Genomic DNA, 21,609 nt, shown 5'->3' with positions numbered 1-21,609 from the left:
CACATCTGTGTTGAAAATTGCAAACACAATACTTAAATTATTTTGCATTGTGTTAATGTTGACGTGCTCTGGGCCTTCAGGGCCACCATAGTTTTCTCTGGGTTGTCTGGTTTCCTGCCACAGTCCAAAAACATGCTGAGGCTAATTGGAGTTACCAAATTACCCATCGGTGTGAGTGTCCCCTGTGGGTTGGTGCTCCATCCTGGGTTGTTCTCTGCCTTGCACCTGTAGTTTCTGGGATAGGCTCTGAACCCCCCATGATCCAGAATAGGACAACCAGTTTCAGAAAATGGATGGATGGATGGATAATAATAAAAATTATAATAATAATTGATACTTTATTGATCCCCGTGGGGAAATTGTTTTTGGGTATGTTTACATTTATGACCAACTTCCAGGACCAGTGGGTGGTCCTAGAACACTCACATGGAAAAAGCAATAATATACCTAATAATAGCCTAACAATAAAGCTTATTTATATTGCACTAAAATTGGGGTAAATGAAGTAATCAGCAACATGATTTCTACAACATGACAACATGCACACTTAACATGTATTTCTCCAAAATGCACTATTAGACCGAGTGAGATGGACAGGGATGGTCAGTGTGTCACACCTCAAATGGGTAGGGGACCACAGGGCACAAGCTAACGAGGGGTTAAATGTAACACTGACCTTTTACATAGTATGACTGGGTAAAGCAGGACATGCTACTGGTCAATTTACCAGCAGATGGTCTCCTGCAAATTTTCAGAGAATTTGGATGTGTTTTCGTGGAGATGTACAGCAAAGACTATATTCACTGCATAAAAGTAAATTTCTTTGTGAATTATTTTTCGATTACTGAGCTGTGTGTGAGTCACTGAATCCAGTCTTGTATGACCTTAACTGTCTTATTGCCTAAAACATGAAACATGTAACCATCTCACAGCAAGTGTTAGCCAGGCTTGAAAAAAACTCCAGAGAGAGTGGTTAGTTGTGACACTGTGTTGCACCCATAATGTATAATGAAAATGAAATAAAACAGCTATTTTCAATTCAATTCAAAAGGCTTTATTGGCATGAAGGTTTCAAGAACAACATTGCCAAAGCGTCAAACTGCAGTTTTTTAGGTTTGATTGTTACAATTAACCCATGAAACAAACTCACGAGCTCACCAAAATTGGACAGTTGAAGACTGGAAAAATGTTGCCTGGTCTGATGAGTCTCGATTTCTGTTGAGACATTCAAATGGTAGAGTCAGAATTTGGCGTAAACAGAATGAGAACATGGATCCATCATGCCTTGTTACCACTGTGCAGGCTGGTGGTGGTGGTGTAATGGTGTGGGGGATGTTTTCTTGGCACACTTTAGGCCCCTTAGTGCCAATTGGGCATCGTTTAAATGCCACGGCCTACTTGAGCATTGTTTCTGACTATGTCCATCCCTTTATGACCACCATGTACCCATCCTCTGATGGCTACTTCCAGCAGGATAATGCACCATGTCACAAAGCTCGAATCATTTCAAATTGGTTTCTTGAACATGACAATGAGTTCACTGTACTAAAATGGCCCCCACAGTCACCAGATCTCAACCCAATAGAGCATCTTTGGGATGTGGTGGAACGGGAGCTTCGTGCCCTGGATGTGCATCCCACAAATCTCCATCAACTGCAAGATGCTATCCTATCAATATGGGCCAACATTTCTAAAGAATGCTTTCAGCACCTTGTTGAATCAATGCCACGTAGAATTAAGGCAGTTCTGAAGGTGAAAGGGGGTCAAACACCGTATTAGTATGGTGTTCCTAATAATCCTTTAGGTGAATGTAGACATAAATAATTAATCTAAGGCAAACATTTTTTTAATTATTTGGCCAAAGCCAAAATGCGTTTGGTTCTGCCCAGGAATTTCCCATTCCCAAGTAGGCGAGCAGGAATTTCCCATTCCTTCCATTTCATGCCATGACAGTGCATATTACTTACACACTGGTTCATAGACATTGTTATGTTGTGCACGAGTTTGGCAAGCAGGGGACATGATGCAAGTGCCATTGTAGAGCTTTTAATCAAATAAAACCAAACCACTGGGCACAGGCCTGAACAGGGAACCAAACACAAACTCATGTAAACCGCTGGGTTCACTAATGGAGCAGACAGAATTAATTGGGTTAAAACATTCACTAATGGAGCAGACTGGGCATTAACCTGACCTGCAGAGAGCAAGGAGGCCCCAAGGTTACATATGGGAAACTTCAGCGCTCAGGTCTGCAGCCAATCAGAAGATGGAGCCCAGGGGGCACCTATGTCACCATAGAATTGACTGGCCTTATCTGCAACAAAAATACTGTTGCAAACAAGATCATGGAATAATTTACATCATGCTTGACCTTCACAAAGTGTTGTACATCCTCTATATGAAACGAACAATGCTTCATTCTTGTACTGTATCCAAGCCCAATGCTGTAAAATAAACATTACTACACAGTCTCACTGCAGCATCACACCATGCGGCACCAGTACAGAGAATATACACACTGTAGGGATATATGACGCCAGCGATGAGTCAGGAAACACTGCATAAGTTTACTGCTTGTACTGGGGCAGCACAACACGAATGGCAGATGACCACACAGTCCACCTGGTGGGTCTTAAAGGCCTGTTTGACATTTAAATGTATTCTTTAAATTGCCAGACTAAGCAAGGAATGTGAATAGCTCCTGTACACTGAAGTGCATTTCACACAACAGGAGATACTGAGCTAATCTACTGTGTAACTAAGTGGGGGCCACAATGTACATATGCCTGTGTTTGGCAGATGATGCACCTGAATATTCCACAGTCATATTCACTGCACCATCATAGGCCTGAACTCCAAGGCCTGACACTGGCAAATTCAGCCTCAGCACTATGTCTAAGATAATCTTGGTGAGGTTTTCACAGTTGTTGAAGTCGTCTCATGTAACCCAATGAACTCCTCATGCACCACCAAATCAAGGACAACATCTTGGAGTCACAGGGCCTCCTGTTTAGCACCTGATGTGTCCTTTGTCCCTCCCATTATTACTGAATACTGCAATGTAGACATGGCCTGGATTTTATCTGTGATTATCCTGGCAAATGATGAGCCCATCAAACTGATTAACTCATTCTGTCAGTCAGGGCCGTTTGAAGGAATTTGGGGGCCCCAAGCAAAATGGACATGGAGGCCCCCCGCACGCATGCACGCACGCAAAGGAACCACAGCATAGCCATACAGTTTAAATTCACTCACACTTTATATAAATAAAAAAGGTTTACAGTGCAAATACTGCTGTTGCATATACTGTGCATAAATAAAAAAATGTTTAGAGTGCAAATACTGCTGTTGCATATAAAGTGCATAAAATTTGAACATTTTCAACAATTGAACATTTGCAAAAAACACCACTGTACCATAAAATCAAATATACATTAAAAAAGTGCACAATAACTAAATCCAACATACTTAAAAACACACACACACATACATACTCACATTAACATTTTTCAGTTCTCTCAATCATGTGCAAATTATCTAAAACTGCTGTTTGCGAGCCTTGTTTTCTGCAAAGGCAATCACAATGTCCTCCATGTCCAAAGACTGGCGAACATCCCGCTCAATTGACATAAGTGCCAGTCCTGTGAGCCTCTCTTGGCCCATGGTGGACCTCATGTAATTTTTTATCAGCTTCAAAGCTGAAAAGCTCCTCTCACCAGAGGCCACTGACACAGGGAGAGTCAGGAGTAGACGCAAAGCGATGCTTAAATTACTGTACAAATCCAGTAGCTTCTCACTGTAAATGTAATTAAGCATGTCAAATGGGGAAGTGGCTACATGGTCTGGAAAAGTGTAGAGAGATGAATTGATCTCAAGTGCCAAGTCATCAGCATCAATGTCATGGAGGGTTTGTTCCAATTTTTTGCATCGTTCATGAAGCTTTCCATTCTTTATTGTCTGCTTCATGTTTTCCTTTGAGAACAGAAAGTCATAAAGGTCATAAACACCCTTCAGTCTTGAAAACCTGTCACTTAGGCTTCTGAGGGCTGTGTCAACCATGGGCAGAAAGAAGTCTCTTCTAAAAGTCTCGTCTGGAGTAGACTGAGTCTCGTCTGTACCTTCATATAGAGACTGTCTTTTCTTTTTACGCTGCCTTTTCATTTCCATATCCAGATTTTCTGCAATGTCTTTTGCATCAGTTTGACAGGAAGCAATCCCATTTTCCCTGAAGTCTTCAAGGTAGTCTTTTACTCCTTCTGCTTCTGATCTAAGTGTTTCCATGGAAACATTTGGACTTTGTAGCAGCTTGCTGACATGATTGATTTGGTACAAAACATTGTACCAGGTCATTGTGCAAAGCAGAAAAGACCAGGTCTTCAACTCACCATGTAAGCTTTTAGCAGTGGACATGGTCTCTGAGTCCCCCTTCTCTATAGCAAACGTCTGGAGTGCAGACAATGCATCCAGGATCTCTGGTAACTGGTATCGCACCACCTTCACGCTGTCAATCCGAGCTTCCCATCTTGTTGTTGACAAAGGTTTTAAAGTGAGCTATGCATTTACTGAATGAGCACTGTGCAGCTGTTCGTCCGACTGTACTGTATTTTATTTTATTTTTCTAAACTGTTTTAATTATTCTTATTTCTTTTTATTATTTTAATTTCTTCTATGTAAAGCACTTTGAATTGCCATTGTGTATGAAATGTGCTATATAAATAAACTTTTTACTGTTAACAAACAATGAAATTATAATTAAATGTTTACTAATTATTAGTAGTGCTGTGAGTCGACTACCAATGCTTAAAAACATCCCAAGCTAATGTTTGATGCACAGAATTTATTGTGTGGTTTTCCTAAATAGATTATCACAGTGGAATAGTTAGTATAGCATGCTATGCCACTTTCATCAAAACCTATTACAAAGCTATAGCAATGTCATGTCATTAAATATGATAAACAGCGATTCTGGAACAGATCTGCGTCTTCCTTACCCCGTTAAAAAACATATTACAGTATGTAACCATATTCCGTCCGTTCAAAAAAAAAGTTGCTCTAACTGTTCGTTACAAGCAGCATTTGCTGTCAGGCAGGTAGCTTAGCTAACATACATAAACATATTTCTGCTAGCCTACCTGCTGCAAAATTGCACCATTTGTACAAGACAAGTAGAGCTATTTTATGTGTGTAATTTATCACTTACCACTGTCTTGTTTTTTCTTATCCTCCTCTTCCTTTCTCTTCTTTCTTTTTTGGCTTCCTGAAGCATAATTCCGCTTCATGACTGCCGAGGAAGTTTTGTATTTTGCCGGCAGCAGAGATCGCGTGGTTGGCTGGCTGCTGTCAGCGAGGGGGGCCCCCTTGAGGGGGATCCCGATAACAGTGTCATTGCACTTTACTGCATTCACTATCAATGGGGCGCTTACACAGTTTGTCGCTGCATTTTATTCTTAACCAGTCGTTGTCTTGGGGCCCCAGGTCAGCTCGGGGCCCCAAGCAATTGCTTGGTTTGCCTGCCTTGTCGCGATGGGCCTGGACTATTCCATACTCTGACTACACGCTGTGTAAAGAAGTACTTCCTTAAATCCAGTTTGAAATGTTCTCCCGCTAATTTCCACCTATGACCACGAGTTCTTATATTTGAACTAATGCTGAAGTAACTATTCAGTTGAACAGCATCCAAACCTGTTAGAATCTTATAGACCTGGATCATGTCCCCCCTCAGTCTACTTCGCTTGAGGCTGAACAGATTTAGCTCAACTAACCTTTCCTCATATGACATTCCTCTAAGACCAGGAATCATTCTTGTGGCCCTACGCTGCACCTATTCTAAGGCCGCAATGTCCTTTTTAAGATATGGTGACCAAACCTGCACACAATATTCTAGGTGAGGTCTCACCAAGGAATTGTATAATCTTAGCATTACCTCCCTTGACTTAAACTCCACACACCTGGAGATATACCCCAACATCCTATTGGCCTTTTTTATTGCTTCCCCGCACTGGCGAGAATGAGACATGGAAGCATCAACATACACACCAAGGTCTTTCTCATAATCAGCTACCTTTATTTCAGGAGGTCCCATAAAATACCTGTACTTTATATTTCTGCTCCCTACATGGAGTACCTTACATTTGTCTATGTTAAATTTCATCTGCCAGGTATCGGCCCAGTCACTAATTAAATCAAGATCCTGCTGTAGCTGCTGAGCCGCTAGTTCAGTATCTGCTACACCACCCACCTTGGTGTCATCTGCAAATTTCACCAGTTTACTGTATATATTGGTGTCTATATCATTTATGTAAATTAGGAACAATAGTGGTCCTAAAATTGAACCCTGCGGTACCCCACTATGAATGCAGGCCCACTGTGACATTGTGCCTCTTTTAACTACTCGCTGCTTCCTATCTGTTAACCAGTTGTCAATCCAGGTCGCTACAGTTCCTAAAATAATCATTTCAAAAGTTAAATATTAATGGCAACTGTAATGCCCTGCAAGTCATTCACCAAAAGATTGACACTGGACAGCTGACACAGGCTTACATGTATAAAAAGCTTAAAACTTAAATGACATCATGCCATCCAATGCTGTCTTTGGTTTAGGGCACTGATCATCAACTGGCGGCCCGCTGAGCCGTTCAATCCGGCCCGCGACTGGATTCCAAAATTGTGAGGATCAAAAAGAAAATAGTGGTCCACACTATTAAAGCAACTAAAAATAACAAGAACTGAGTCTCTTGTCAGAATAACCACCATTTATTATTTAGGCTACACTCCGAAATGAGGACAGACTCAGACAGACTATGCGGCGTTAAGCATTTATTGTTTCAAACAGGTCCGGCCCCCAAGGAGACTGTCTGGTAAAACTCTGGCCCTCTGACAAATATAGTTGATGACCCCTGATTTAGGGTATGTCTAACTATGCTTGGGTAGTAATTTTCTGCCTGGGATCAATAAACTTAATCTTAGTCGTAATCTTTTAAAATTTTGCATACTGTCTGTCACTCCTGGAAGGAACACAGACTCGGAGAGCCAGAGGTCTGATTAATAGTGTTTTGTTAGAGAGATCAGGCAACCAGAAGTGAAATCAGCAGTAGGAGGTCATGGATCCAAAGAGGTCGAAAGCCGAGAAGATGAATCCTACACAGGCAGGAGGGATGGGAGAGAAAAACACGATAAGTACCAGGACAGTGGGGACAAAGGAGGACAGGAGCAGAGAAGGTAAACAGGGAGCTGGAGAGACAAGAGACTGGAGAGAAACACTCAGTAGGCACCAAGAATGGAAGCAATGCTTTGCACTCAGTGTGAGGGCAAGCAGGAATTTAAAGGGCCAAAACAGGTGCAGGCAAGTCATTAAGCGGGGCAAACGGGGGTCCTTCACACAGGATGTAACACCGTCATAATGTCCATATATTATATTGTGGTATATGGTATTTTGACAGTATTTTGTTTGTCTAAAATTAAAGCTATTTATTCTGTGAGCGGGGGGCGGTCCCATTAAAGATCCAAAACAGTATCCAGAATGTGCTTTTCAGGTTGTTGTGAATTACTGTATCACTGTATTCTTTTTCTGATTCAAACATTAATTCATTAATTTCCTTTGCTGTCTAGTTTCAGTCATTTTGGCTAGCTCAGTCAATACAAGAATTTGCATAATTCACTTTACATAATTTAAAATGAATTCTTGATCAGAATTTGATATTGAATGAGTGCTTAAAAGGTTTATGAAGAGTTCTTCTTATGCGATCCAATAATTTGTGTAAAATGAAGTACAAAGGACCATATGAAGTTTATGGCAAGCCATTCATCCATCCATCCATCACCGTAACCTCATAATCCCAACTGGGGTCGTGGAGTGGGAACCGGAGCCCATCCCGGGAACAAGCGGTGCAGGCAGGAACCAACCACAGACTGCACACACTCACACAGCCACACACACTTAACTACGGGGCCAACTTTGATTTGCCAAACAACCTATCCTGCACACTTTTGGACCGTGGGAGGAACCTGGAGCCCCTGGTGGAAACCCACGTGAACACGGGGTGAGCATGTGAACTCCACACAGAAAGGACTCAGGACCGAACCCAGGAACTTCTTGCTCTGAGGCAGCAGCACTAAACGCGTTTATGACAAGCCATAAGGAGTTATTTACGGTCTTGCTAACAAAGGAAAATAAATTGACATTTTAGAACAATGCCACCAGTGTTTCAGTTACAGTTGTATGCATGTTATATTTACAAGGAGCACTTGTGTATATTGGGCTAATTTTTGGAATTGATTTCTCAATCTTACTTTGCACAGTGGGCTTATTTTGGGCTTGTTTTCAGGGGGGAGGTTGCTTGTATGTCTCCTGAAACTTAGAAACACTGCTGTCTGTGTGTCTCACGGAGCGCAAGGTGGGGTAGGCAAAAAGAGAATTTCCCTACAGGGACTAATGAAGTGTCACTATTCTGTTCTGTGTTTGGTCATGATTAATGTTATTGTGCTTTTAATTTGACTGATACTGGAAGTAGGTACATAAACAGACACAGTTGTATGTTCAGTATTTATATATATAAATGTACTGAAATAAACACACAGCTCAGCTCCCCCATTGACTGGAGCTAGTGAAGATGGTGCTGAAGGACAGCTCTCATTATTTACTCAGGGCTCACATTGCTGTCTGCTCTGTGTTTACAGCCACAGAGGCACCAGGACAGCAGCAACAGACCCTCTAAACATCAGCACACCTGACACACAAACTACTTCCTGTTTCAGTCTTGGAAGAATAGAACAACATACCCCAACAGTGTCCTGAGACCCCTGTGTTCATCCATCCACCCATCTTCCATACCACAGCAAACCTGGAACCTTTCCCAGGCAGCACAGGAGAAAAGGCAGAGGAACACCTTGGACAGGATGCCAATCAGCGTTTCCAATATTGCATATTTCTGATCTGACTTTATGATGTCACTGCAGGTAAAAGTCTATCAAGCAGCTTTTTTATCTGTATATTTAACTAAATTTATTTTTATCTAACCATGTGATTGAGCTCAGACACCACATGGGGGCCTCATTGCTGCATAGCTGTAAAGCCCTCAGGGAGAGAGAGAAACCAGCTAATAAGGAGGAAGAGGATGTTGCTGGTAAAACTCTCAGTTAGCTTGTGTGGGTGTGAGCATTAGCTGCTCTAACCCCACACATCCTGTCTTCTCAGTCTGAGAGACATAAGCAGAGGAAACTTCATGCAGAGTCTCCCTGAGCACAGGACTGACTGTCTCTCTCCTTCACAGGACGTGTCCTCTCTGAGGAGCTGCCCTCTGGGTATGAAGATGTGGAGGACAGTGAGGGAGACCCTCTCTCAGGTAGGGGGCTGAGGTCTGTGGATGTGGGGTTAGTGCAGTGCTTACAGTGGGATTCTGGAAGAAGCACATAATCTATTCTTCATTGATACAAAACTAGTGAAAGTTACTGCTGGATTTTTATGTATTTGTTTGTTAATAGAAATGGATTAGTTAGCATTATGATGTAATGTATGGTTTTATAGCAAAATGTCTTTCATGTTGAAGGATTTTGTAGGTCTGTTAGGATCACAGTTTTTCTCAGGGGAATCAGAAGGAGAGGAGATGATAGAGCACTACAGTGATTCTGTCTTTGTGCAGAAGATTTCTGATGGTCTATTATGTGGATCTGTGTATTTTAGTCTGGTTTATCCCAGTGCCTTGTGCCTTCTCAGTATATATTTTAACCTCTTCTTACATGCTTATTACAATGTCATGCAGACACATTACATAAACAGTTCAGGCTCCATGTGTAGTACTGTCACCTCCTGCCTCCAGTGTTGGGGGGTTAAATCCTGCCCCCATATCTTGCCCTGATCCTGTACTGCATGATTCATTGGCATATGGCTGATTTTTCATACTGTAACAGGGAAACTTGTGAGAAAAGACCCACAGGGGATGATGGGGATACTGCTGGGCAGAACTCAGGCAGTTTGTTTGACGTCAGGCTAATGTACCATAATTACACTAAACTGTCTTTACTGTTTCAGGTTCAGGGTTGATGGTGACAGGAGAGACAGCAGAGGACTCTGATGATGTAGATGGTATAGAGCAGGGTCCACATGTTATACAGGGTCAGTTTCTCTTTACACACAACTAATGCAGTGAATCACAGCCTGTCACACCACAGTGTTCCTCTCAGATGGGTATATAAGTTCCTTTTATTTTTATGTGCTGTTTCTCAATCAAAGACATCAGTTACAAATCATGCTCTATACGTAAATCACTTCCCTAATAGACATTATTTACTCATAAATATCGTGACTCATTTATATTCAGTCTCACTAAGCTGTGTCCCCGCAACTGTCCCTGTAGGTGAGAGAGCCTTGACCACACTGCCCCCTGGGGACGGCCCCCCTGAACCCGACCAGACTGACTATGATGATGTGGGGGAGGAGGGACTGACAGTCCTGCCTGAGGAAGCTCCTGTCCAAAGGTTCACATAAAAGGGCCACATTGGCTTCATATTTTATATAAACCCCATCAATAGTTCAGTTTCTGTAAATTCATCTGTTTCTCTTTTTAAAATGGACATTATCCTTTATTAAATACCATATATTTGTATTGTTATTTATGAGAAATAAAATAAACATACATTGGATTTAAACACTTTGAGTCTGAGTACAAGCATACTTCAAATTCCAGCGACACTGACCAAGAGAAAGAGTTCAGTCTATCAATCTGTAGTAATTATTAACTGATTAATATCTTATCCCTGAAAGAATGAGTAAGACAGGGAGGTACAGCATGGACCAGACTCCAGGCACTCAGATGTACACACAGTCACTCACTCACACACTAATGAAACCTCAGAGCCAATTTACCTGCATATTTTGGATATCAAGTGGGAACTCTAGGACCCGGAACCCAAAGTTCAATATGTCTGTCTGTCAATCTTCCACAACCATTATCCAGCACAGGGCTGCAGTGAGCCTGGGACCCACACAGGAAGCATGAGGCAGGGGGCACCCTGGGCAGGATGCCAGTTACTCACAGGGCGCACAGACACACACTATGGGCAGCTTAGTGTCACCAGTTAAGCTAACTGCATGTCTTTGGACTGAGGAAGGAAACTGGAGACATGGACACAGTGAGAACATGCAAACTCCACACACATACATCGGGGGGGGGGGGGGGAGTTCAGACCTTCAATCCTGAGAGTGTGACACTGGAGCAGTGCCTAGTGAGCCACTTGACTTGTAACTACACTTGTGGGTAAATTCAATTTTTAAGTATGTAAATATCTGCCATTATTCAGAAATGTGGCAGTAAAATAAGCATCTTACCTCTGAACATCATTTTCTTATACTATGAAATGTGATGGGTAAGGGTGTAAGATCCAGTTAAGTTAGTGTTTCTGTGTGTATGTGTAGGTTTAATTCCATATGTTAATTTACTGCTCTCTGTAAATTGTTAGCAAGTAAAATTTATTTGTAAAGCGTCTTTCATAGACAAGTGATCACAAAGCGCAGTACAGCATTAAGCAATTACAGCAACTAAGAAAGTGTGTCCTCTGTTCCCAGGAAAAATATCCTGGCTCAGTCTGACAAAGGAAGCAGCAGTCTGTCCAAAATATGGTGACATTTATAAATATATAGACCAAGTATTAATTTTTATATTATTGGTTCCTAGTCAAGCCTGTTGCTTTCCTGCTGATTATACTTTATTTCATCATCTGGGCAGGTTTACTGCTGAGAGGAGGAGTCCCGACTCACATCACCGCTACTGTGTGTGTATATTTGGAGAAAATGAGCGTTAAGCCCCCTGATTTGTCACTGGGCCTCTTTGATGTTACCCTGTAGTTCCTCTGATAAGGCAGCGCTGAGTGTGATTGGTGGGTGGGGGCGTGTTCACTCTGAGGGGCAGGATGGTATAAAGACCCTCGCTGAGAGCTCAGAGGTGAAGGTTGGAGTCTCAGCTCTGGGGAGAGCTGGTTTGTCCTGATGAAGATGGAGATCTGCCTGTTCATCCTCCTTCTCTCATGCTTGCTTCTGCTCACCACAGCCAGTAAGTACCATGATCTTCCTCTGCTCCAGTGGTCCACTCTCAGCCAGCAGAGGTCAAGGGTCATTATTTGGGTCTGAAATATTTGTGGTTTATTGCATGGCAGGATCTGTGTGCTGTGTGTTAAAAACAAACAAACTGAAAGGTACCCAGTACTCTGAGCCTGATTATATATAACATTTACTAATAATGGTAATACATCATTATAATCACTGTCAGATTTTGAAATAATTTAAGTGTCTGGACTATATTCAGGAATAAATTGCTCATTTAAAATATAAACTATATCCTTTTTTAAAAATTACCAAAAACACCAATTGCTTTGAATTTTATTAAATTTTTTTATCGCAGCTGCGTATTCCACTTTGGATTTTTGCTACTGCGGTAACAGACTACAATTCTTAATGCCGAAATGAAAAATTTATAATCCGATTTTACACAGTAACATGACACTCAGTATTCTTAAAAACAATTATGTGTTTAGAAGCACATATTTTACATACATCTGTTACGGCCTCTACAGAACTATTACCCCTGTAGGCCTATCAGAATCGTTATTAAAGATTCACCAAGGAAAATTTCAGTTTAAATGTAAATGTAATATGTTAATACTTTGACTTGATTAATTGTATATTTCATACAATTAACTCATAATCAGTGTGTAATACTATATTACTGGTTTTTCTAAACTGAGACTAAGGACAGATTTACATTTTATGAAGTTCAATACACCTATAAGTTAAAAGGATAGAACATTAGAGCTACAGCATATCAAAACTGCATTATTCATAAAAATTATAATTAATTACAGAATAATTTTTTATCAATGATTTATTAATGAAATTTACGGAATTGGCCTATAATGAAATACGACTATAAATAAAATATGAAGAATTTGTTTGCTACTTATATGTCCGAAATTTACATTAATTATACCAAATTAGTCATAGCAATATTTTTATCATTTAAATTGTCATAATTCATAATTGTGGTTAAAAATAAAAATACTTTTTAATTTGTATCGAGCAATCACTTCTTTGTCATAAAGCTTCTCCATCCTTCTAGCAGATTATTACAAGGCGTCGGCAGGCTCCGGTCCGCGGAAAGCTGGACGCTGGTTCATTTACAAACATAAAATATAAATTAAACTTAAAGGCCGCGTCTTTTTAACGACCCTAGACCAGCCAGCGATCTGATCGCATCTGGAAAAAAATGGGAACGTAAAGTTATTAAATACTTCTCGCCGAGATTTACGTGGTATTTTGGCACAACGTGATCCGTTCCGCGGCTGGGTTCCCCGTCGGTTATTATCGACCAAAGCAAAGACTTTTTTTTTTTTTTTTGGTGGTGGGGGGGGGGGGGTCAAAAAGCATATAACGTGATGAAGGGAGGCACTTAATATTTCGGAGAAAGGGGGTCAGGATGTCAGGCACCCCTCTGCACGCGCCTGGTTGCTTGGCGGGAAAAGTTACTGCGGGGGGGGGGGGTTAGGGGGGGTTACTGGTTTAATAGAACAAAAAGTACCCGGTGCCTTTTCAATATTTTGGGCAAAAGGGGGGCAGGAGATGAAACAGCTATGTTATAAATGCGCCTGGTTATTAGATATAAATCATTTTAAGAGCGTTTAACCGCCGGATTTTCCGTCACATATTAACTAACCAGGCACCCAGTTTGACTGTTTTAATTAAATTTATTTTTAATAGCTGTAAATGTGAAGCTTATATCATGTGTCATATACCGTATGAGTGTGACACTGAACTGCAGTGACTTACAGTGACTGTCCTGCGCTTCCAGACAGTGACGTCAGGCTGGTGGATGGCGGCGATCCCTGTGCTGGGAGAGTGGAGGTTCTTCATGAAGGACAGTGGGGCACAGTGTGTGGTGATTACTGGGATATGGAGGATGCTGCAGTGGTGTGTAGGCAGATGTTCTGTGGAGATGCTGTAGCTGCACCACAATATGCTCACTTTGGAGAAGGAACAGGGAGCATCTGGATGAGTAATGTGGCCTGTGGAGGGTCAGAGTCGACACTGAAGGACTGTGGACACAATGAACGGATACCTCAGTACTGTCGTCATGAATATGATGCTGGAGTCGTCTGCTCAGGTAGGACACATGTACTGATCAGTAAACATGCTGCGCAAAGTCAGTTTGCTCACTTTTAATCAAGAAACAAATATTAAAAAGTCTCTCAGAAAAGGTTTTGTAGTGGAGCTCTGTGTGTTACTTTGAATGTCAGTTTAGAATGACTCGGTGGGTCTTAGTTTTATATGTATTTTTGTTCATAAATTATAATGTTATAATTTGTGAGATTATGAGCAGAGGAGAAATCACCATTAGAGGCTTTATAGAGTTATTTATCACACAGGCTAGTTTTATATTCTATTGTGTACATTTATTACACTTTTATTAAGAAAATAATATGCCATTATTTTTGTCCAACTAAATAAATTAAATCTTCTGTCTGCTAACTGCTTATCCTGGTGAAGCTGGTGGGGGCTTGGAGCCGATCCCAGGCAGCACAGGGCACAAGGCAGGGGGACACCCTGGGCGGGATGCCAGGCAAATAGATAAATGCTGTGATTAATCAATTACTGCAAGCCTGTCAGAGTAAAATCTGTGTGCTTTAATTTTTGGTTTTCTTTGATGAAGGAGAAACACCCCACAAATAGATATGGTCAGCAACTCAGCAACATCAAAATAGTAAACAAAATCTTACCTAACTTTCTTAAAATTCACAAGATATTTATTCAATCATGTTGTTCCTAGACACTATAGCCTCCATTAGCTCATGGCCACATGGTTTTTAATCCATGCTGACAAAGAGAAAAAGGTAATAAATATTACAGGAAGTTTAGCTGTATTTTATACACAGAGTCACAGAGAGCCTGTGAAGCCTGATTCTATTCTTATTTTTGTTCTGATTTAGCCTGAAGCTTTCAATGTGCTTCAAACAGTGATAAATCATAGTGTTTTATACTATTGTGAAATGTAGGTGAATACATTATTATCCTCTTATTATTATTATTAGGATATTGTTTATTGACACTGCTAAGGTGCAGCCAGTGACCCCCAGCAGAGATTGGGACCCTAACCTCACCACCAAAGGTGTTTAGTGAGGCTACTAGTCTGACCACCCCCTCCTATACACAGTCTTATGCTGGACCAGCTGTAACAAAAGCCACACTCAGGGAAACACACCACCAGCCTTACTCCCCATGTGCAGGTTACCTTGTCCTGCTCCTGACACTAATGTAGCGACTCCATCAGGGTCAGTAACCTGAACGACATCACCGATAGCCGAAACCACAGGGCCACCTGTCCCCCGATGTCCTCAGTGCAGAGAACCTCTGACTACAGCTGAGCAAAGGTGAAGGAAAGACCAGTCAGTGTGCAGCCACTGGCATGCAGCAGCCATCTGCTCAGACGTGTCTAGGAACGGCTCTGGGTTATTGTCAGGGTCCATCTTTGGGATGTGCACATGCACAGGGACCCATAACAGAAGGACTCCTTAAACACTGCTAGGCCTTAAAGTGATTAATGCTTATAACTATGAGGGGGAGACTATCATTGCAACAGAGTTATCATAGGAAAGAATGTACAGTAGCTGCTTTTACTTCAGTGATGTCTATAAATCTGTTTCATTTTGATCTTTGTCTACTTTTAACTGAAGGAAATTTTGAAATGCAGCTGACAGGAGGACCTCATCCATGCTCCGGCAGACTGGAATTTAAACATGGAGGCTCATGGTACACAGTGTGTGATCCTGATTTTGACCTGCAGGATGCAAAGGTCGTGTGTCGTCAGCTGGGCTGTGGGATCCCTGTGGAGGAGCCCAGGGGGGCTGCATTTGGGAAGGGGGGCGGGCAAGTGTGGTCAAAGAAGATTAACTGCAAAGGGGATGAATCTGATTTTGGTCAGTGTTTGAGATCATCCACAGAGGAACAGAACTGCAACCATGAGACTGACGTGGGACTGAAGTGCTTCTGTAAGTTAAATTGAAAATAAAGCAAATGAAAAAAATAATTGCTGTTACATGGTGATATTCTGTATTTGCTTATTTGTTTTTCTGTTGTTCCACATTCATGCTGTATACAGGGTACACAGACTCCAGGCTGGTGGGCGGCCCTGACTCCTGCTCTGGGAGGGTGGAGCTGCAGTACCTCAGTGAGTGGGGGACAGTGTGTGATGCATCCTGGGATATGAGAGCAGCCAGTGTCCTCTGTCAGCAGCTGCAGTGTGGAAGCGCTGTGGCAGTGCCAGGACAGGCCTGGTTTGGAGAGGGGAGGGGCCGCATCTGGGCTGATGTGTTTGAGTGCCAGGGGAATGAGACACACCTCTCCCAGTGTGCTGTGTCCTCATGGAGTCGAGCTGCATGCTCTCATGGACGGGATGCAGGACTCATCTGTGAGGGTGAGCACTGTACTACAGCTGACACTTGTTCAAGCAACGGACTAGTAATTTGGGTTTTTTTTTTAAATTATGAACCAATATACATTATGATTAATCAAATCAGGAAAGCCTTGTTTCATAAAAAATCCATCAAACTTCTATGTTACTTAAACCACTGAGAAATGTGGGGCTCTTGATGAAAAAAAAATTACGTAAGTATTTCAATGCCAACATTTGACATGAATGGGTGACTTAAATTTACCCAGTAGAAGGTAAAATTCACATCCACAGACCAAACTCCAGCAGTTTGTATGATATCAATTGAATGCAGAGTAGCTGAGTCAAAGCTGTGTTTCTAATATGCACATCTGACAAACACTGACAGTGACTGATTTATCCACAGGGTCTAAATCTCTCTCAGCTCTCAATGGGACAGTAAGACTGTCTGGAGAGAGTGGCTGTGAGGGTCAGGTGGAGGTTTACTACCAGCTGACCTGGAGCAGAGTTCTCATGGACTCCTGGAGCTTCAGGGAGGCCTCTGTGGTCTGCAGGCAGCTGGGCTGTGGCTCTGCAGTGAAGCTGTACAGCTCCTCCCTGTCTGGAACAGGGGACAGTGATGTGTGTCTGACAGGGTATCAGTGCTCTGGGAGTGAATCTCACTTGGTGAACTGCAGTGATCCACAGAGACTGAGCTGCAGCTCTGGTCCACAGGTGTCCTTCGAGTGTTCCAGTGAGTACAGAATATTTATGGTAACACATTTAGAAAATCACATTTGGGATAAAGTCTAAAACATCTTATAGATTAACAGCTCTGATGCTGGATGGATGTATGGATGGATGTGCAATTATGACATGAATGACAAGAAACAACTAACCTCCCTCTCTGTACCTCCTTCTCCCAGATCACAGGTCCATCCGGCTGGTGGGTGATGCTGGGGGCTGTGCAGGGAGGCTGGAGGTGCTCCACCAGGGCTCCTGGGGGACAGTGTGTGGAGGCTCCTGGGACCTGAAGGATGCTCAGGTGGTGTGCAGACAGCTCCAGTGTGGGACGGCTCTCCGTGACCCAGTGCCCACCTTCTTTGGACCAGGAACTGGACCCATCTGGCTGGATGAGGTGGACTGTGAGGGGAATGAGACGTCTCTGTGGGACTGTCCTTCAGCACCGAGGGGACAGAATGACTGTGTCCATAAAGAGGATGTAGGAGTTGTGTGTTCAGGTGTGAATATTTTACATCAGGGCTCTTCATCTTAATAAAGGGAAACAAATCTGAAATGATGGAACCTAAAGACTGACAGCAGTAACAAAATACTGAAGTACTGACTTTTATAGTTTATTTGTATTACTTTAGATTAAGGCTTCTGATAATTTAAATAATGACCAACATTTATGCAAGCAATTTAATGTTTCATTCCACATCTGCAAGTTATGTATCATTTCAAAAATTACAGTGTTACTCTCTAAATATGTCATTTGAAGATATTCCTTTGAACTCTTAGAATATAAAGAGATCAGACTGGCTGAAGGCTGCTCTGGGCAGTTGGAGGTTTTCTACAATGTCACCTGGGGAAATGTGTGCTTCAATCAAATGGACACAAACACAGCCAGCCTGATATGTCAGCATCTCAACTGTGGAAAGAGTGGGACTGTTTCTAACTCATGGTCTCGGCTGAAAGGAGCTCCGAACTGGCTTGACAACCTGAAATGTCGCCCACATGACTCCACACTGTGGCAGTGCCCATCCTCTAACTGGGGAGACAATAAATGTGATGAAGATGAAGTGGCTCAGATCACCTGTGATGGTAACTTACCTTATTCATTATCATTATTAGTCCATTTTGTGTTCATATTTATTAGTTTATATGATTACTATGATATCACAAAAATATTCCATAATAGCATACAAAATCCTTAACTCTTTCTTATTTTTTTTTTGTGTGAAAGGATGTTCTGCTGCTTCCAAGGACAGACCATGTTCACGTAAGTTCAGTTATTACCTGCCCAGTGTTTCATGTTTATCAGTCAGTAACATCAGTGAGAAATCAGTCCAGGCTCTTCACTGAACTCTGTCATCCCCACATGTGTCCTCTTGTCTTCTGCAGTGATGATAAATCACAGTCTTTACTTGCCCCCTAGGCCACCCCCCCATGAGACTGCGGGGGGGCAGTAGCGAGTGCTCAGGGAGGGTGGAGCTGTGGCATAATGGCTCCTGGGCGACGGTCTGTGACGACTCCTGGGACCTGAGAGACGCCCAGGTGGTCTGCAGACAGCTGGGCTGTGGGACAGCACTGGAGGCTCATGGGAACTCTGCCTTTGAACGAGGAAACAGCACTATTTGGCTGAATGAGGTGAACTGCAGGGGTGATGAGCTCCACCTGTGGGACTGTCCTCACTCTCTTCAGGAGCAGAGGAGCTGCAGCCACAAGGAGGATGCTGGTGTTACCTGTGCAGGTGGGACTGGGGCAGCAGACAGACTGTAACCTCAACATTATGGCCATTTGCCTTTAGAACTAAAAAAATAGAAAACAATGTTTATCAATAACCTTCAATTTCACAATTTCATCGCTGCTTAAGGCCACTGCAGGTGAAGTTGATGTATTTAATGTATAATGTTGAGGAGATCATCAAATGTAGGATTAATTCTGTTTATATACTGTATCGATATCTATTTATTCTTTTCCATCAACATCCACAACAACAAAAAAAGGTATCATTTTTATATTCTGTTATATAGCATAAGTTCTTATGGGGGAGTAATTTAAATACCTCTGCATTTCTGTACCTCTGCAGCCCTGACCATCACAAGTGGTCAGAACATGGATGTTCCCCATTTTTTTAAAACAATTAAGTTTTAGTTATTACAATCACGGCTTTTCATTTCCAACCATTTGATTTTGAAAATCAGCACAAAATATGTTTGCATGTTTAATTAGTACAATCATTCTGCACTGTCAGACACATTTTATACTGAAGTGTCTCTGTCAGTTCCTCCTCCAGTTGTACCTGTTTCCATTCCTTTTGTTGTCTTCCTGGTACTGAGAACTCTTCTCTTCCTGCTGCTGGTGATAGCAGCTGTCCAGTTGTACCAGAACAGAGTGCGGAAGAGAGGTACAGAAGTATATAGCTGTAGGGTGACACATTAAGAATGGTGTATCTGAATGGGTCATATTAAGTCTGTATTATGTCCTACATTTTCCATTGTTGGCTTCAGTGGTAGATAGATGGGGGTCAGGGGTCACGTGATACAGGGAATAAACCTATAGCAACAGCCTAGTTTACAAATATTTTGCTCTTAAATCCATTTGACGATGGGGTGGGATTGAGATAAAACTACACAAAATGAAAAGATACTTCATATACTACAGATGTTTGAAATCCTTTCAAGGCCCTGGATAAGTTTTGGTATTCTTGGATAGAGAGCAAAAGTTTTGGAAAAGATTTGTAAACTAGCCTTGTTCATTTTTGGTTCGGAAATGTACAAGCGGAAGTCAATAGTTAAATATTGTTCTATCTACTTTAGTTTTACAAACTTGTGGATTTTGGAAAATTTTCTTATGATACTGGAAAAGTTTTGGAGAAGTCATGGAAATTTATTCTGCCAGAATTGGGGGAATCCTGCATAGAGCTTCTGCCAGAAGACATTCTAAGTCCTGAGCCTAACAATAAACACGAGTCACAGGGACCTCCCCCAGTACCCTGGTTAAAGGAGATGTCCCGTATATCGACATTTACATCCACATTCAGGAAAAAACAAAAATTAAAGAGGGGGCAGAACAGTGGTGCTGTGTTTAGCACAGTTGACTCACATATCTGGAAACCAAGCTTTGAGTCTCCACCCTGGCCCTACTTGTGTGTAGAGTTTGCACGTTCTCCTCATGTTGTTATGGGGTTTCCTCCGGATTTTCTGGTTTCTCCCCACAGCCCAAAAACACGCTAAGGTAAATTGGAGTTACCAAATTACCCAAAGGTGTGTGCATGTGCATGCACACCCCCTACAATGGGTTGGCACCCTGTCTTGGGTGCAGAAAATGGGTGGATAGATGGAAAGAATATACAAAAGAGGGTCAGTAAGGAGGCTGATGTCCTTTCAAGGCAGTTATCCTTCAAGATTCCTGCATATACTGTATTCACAACTAGCTTTCCCTCTTCCTCCTCCAGCACCTTCACCTCAGTACAGGCTGCAAGCTGCAGTGGGGAAGACAATCCTGCCCCAGAATTAGGGCAGTTAGCGCCCATCAGCAACTGGTGGCCCACATTGTGGTTGATCATGAAAAAACCACGGCTTGAAGCAGACTGCTAAGAGGAGGAGTGCTGACTAACATTACTGCTGCTGATGCATGCAACTGATAACCAGACCACAGAAAGACTGAACTCCATCACAACATCCGCCTGAGCTGCAATCTGCCTGCTACCTTTACTGTTCCACTGCTGCTATCTGGAATAAAATCAAAGGGATTTATTAGCGAGTGACACCCACACGCTGACAAGTTAGCGAGCAGCCTGCTCACTATTTTAAATTAATCACAACTGAAATCTGCAGGTGGATGGCAGCAAATGGATGTTTTTTTTCCACTTCCCCATTTATCTGTGTTAGAAAGAAAAAAACATGTAAATACAGATCATATGTTTAAACTTATTCATGGATAAAGGGGTAAACAGGAGAAAACTGTGCTAATTACTTTGTTCATATCACTGTGCATATCATGAGAATTTCAGTGACCTCTGAGTTTTACCATCTTCCTGATCCTCTTAATGTGTCGTAACACTCAGGAACTTTCAGGACGCTTTCTGGTTATCAGCCCCATTTTGCTGAGAGCTGTAATGACAGAGTTATTGTTACATGGACACTGAAGGCTTTTATCTATGATTTATATAAAGCATTAAAATAAATTGAATGTTTCAGTCTCATGTCTAACCTGTTAAACAGCATTTATAATGGCACAGTTTATAAACACCTGAAATAGAAATGCTGTCTACTTGTACTGGGTAAGTCTGCCTCTTGGTCCTGCTGTCTTTACAGCAGTATCATGTGGCTAAATCGGCCAATTGCATATTGCTTCCATCTGCTGGAATTAATGGGGAACAGAACATAAAATAACTAAACATTATCTTCTCATCCTTTGGCGTCACTAGTTCATCTGACCAGCAGGTTTTTGCACAAGTTTTTATTAACATATT

At 42.0% G+C, this 21,609-nt stretch overlaps 2 protein-coding genes and 1 long non-coding RNA gene across 11 annotated transcripts in view; 2 read left to right on the top strand and 1 right to left on the bottom strand.

Moving 5' to 3' along the window:
- The window catches only part of LOC111838963 (antigen WC1.1-like), a 154,644-nt gene that overhangs the window by 119,991 nt on the left and 13,044 nt on the right, over positions 1-21,609 (bottom strand). The gene's annotated exons all lie outside the window — the stretch shown is intronic.
- LOC111848237 (uncharacterized) lies at positions 9,161-10,644 on the top strand. 2 transcript variants are annotated; one of them, XR_011989660.1, is made up of 3 exons: positions 9,161-9,341; positions 10,028-10,183; positions 10,353-10,644. It is a non-coding gene; the product is annotated as an uncharacterized lncRNA (long non-coding RNA). The 2 variants fall into 2 exon arrangements; XR_002839258.2 differs by having other exon boundaries at positions 9,162-9,341; positions 10,028-10,111.
- LOC140588297 (scavenger receptor cysteine-rich type 1 protein M130-like) lies at positions 11,885-21,321 on the top strand. 3 transcript variants are annotated; one of them, XR_011989656.1, is made up of 10 exons: positions 11,885-12,044; positions 13,836-14,147; positions 15,715-16,029; positions 16,140-16,454; positions 16,837-17,163; positions 17,336-17,650; positions 17,931-18,233; positions 18,376-18,411; positions 18,568-19,539; positions 20,590-21,321. XR_011989656.1 is itself a non-coding variant. In XM_072710254.1 (10 exons), the coding sequence occupies exons 1-10, from the start codon at positions 11,981-11,983 to the stop codon at positions 20,649-20,651; spliced, it is 2,364 nt and encodes a 787-aa protein (XP_072566355.1). In that variant the 5' UTR covers positions 11,885-11,980; the 3' UTR covers positions 20,652-21,321. The 3 variants fall into 3 exon arrangements, 2 of the variants coding, with proteins under 2 accessions (XP_072566355.1, XP_072566356.1); XM_072710254.1 differs by having other exon boundaries at positions 18,568-18,882; XM_072710255.1 differs by lacking the exon at positions 16,837-17,163 and having other exon boundaries at positions 16,140-16,208; positions 18,568-18,882.

The sequence above is a fragment of the Paramormyrops kingsleyae genome, chromosome 3 (genome assembly GCF_048594095.1).
Source record: "Paramormyrops kingsleyae isolate MSU_618 chromosome 3, PKINGS_0.4, whole genome shotgun sequence".
In the NCBI taxonomy this organism is placed as follows: domain Eukaryota; kingdom Metazoa; phylum Chordata; class Actinopteri; order Osteoglossiformes; family Mormyridae; genus Paramormyrops; species Paramormyrops kingsleyae.
This window is presented reverse-complemented; position numbering and strand designations above follow the sequence as displayed.

Bases quoted from the DNA above. Each gene is read 5' to 3' on its own strand.
- LOC140588297 (XM_072710254.1), top strand. From the start codon at position 11,981: ATGAAGATGGAGATCTGCCTGTTCATCCTCCTTCTCTCATGCTTGCTT. The intron at 16,030-16,139 runs GTAAGTTAAATT...TGCTGTATACAG, and splicing joins CGTGGGACTGAAGTGCTTCT to GGTACACAGACTCCAGGCTG. The intron at 17,164-17,335 runs GTGAGTACAGAA...TCCTTCTCCCAG, and splicing joins GGTGTCCTTCGAGTGTTCCA to ATCACAGGTCCATCCGGCTG.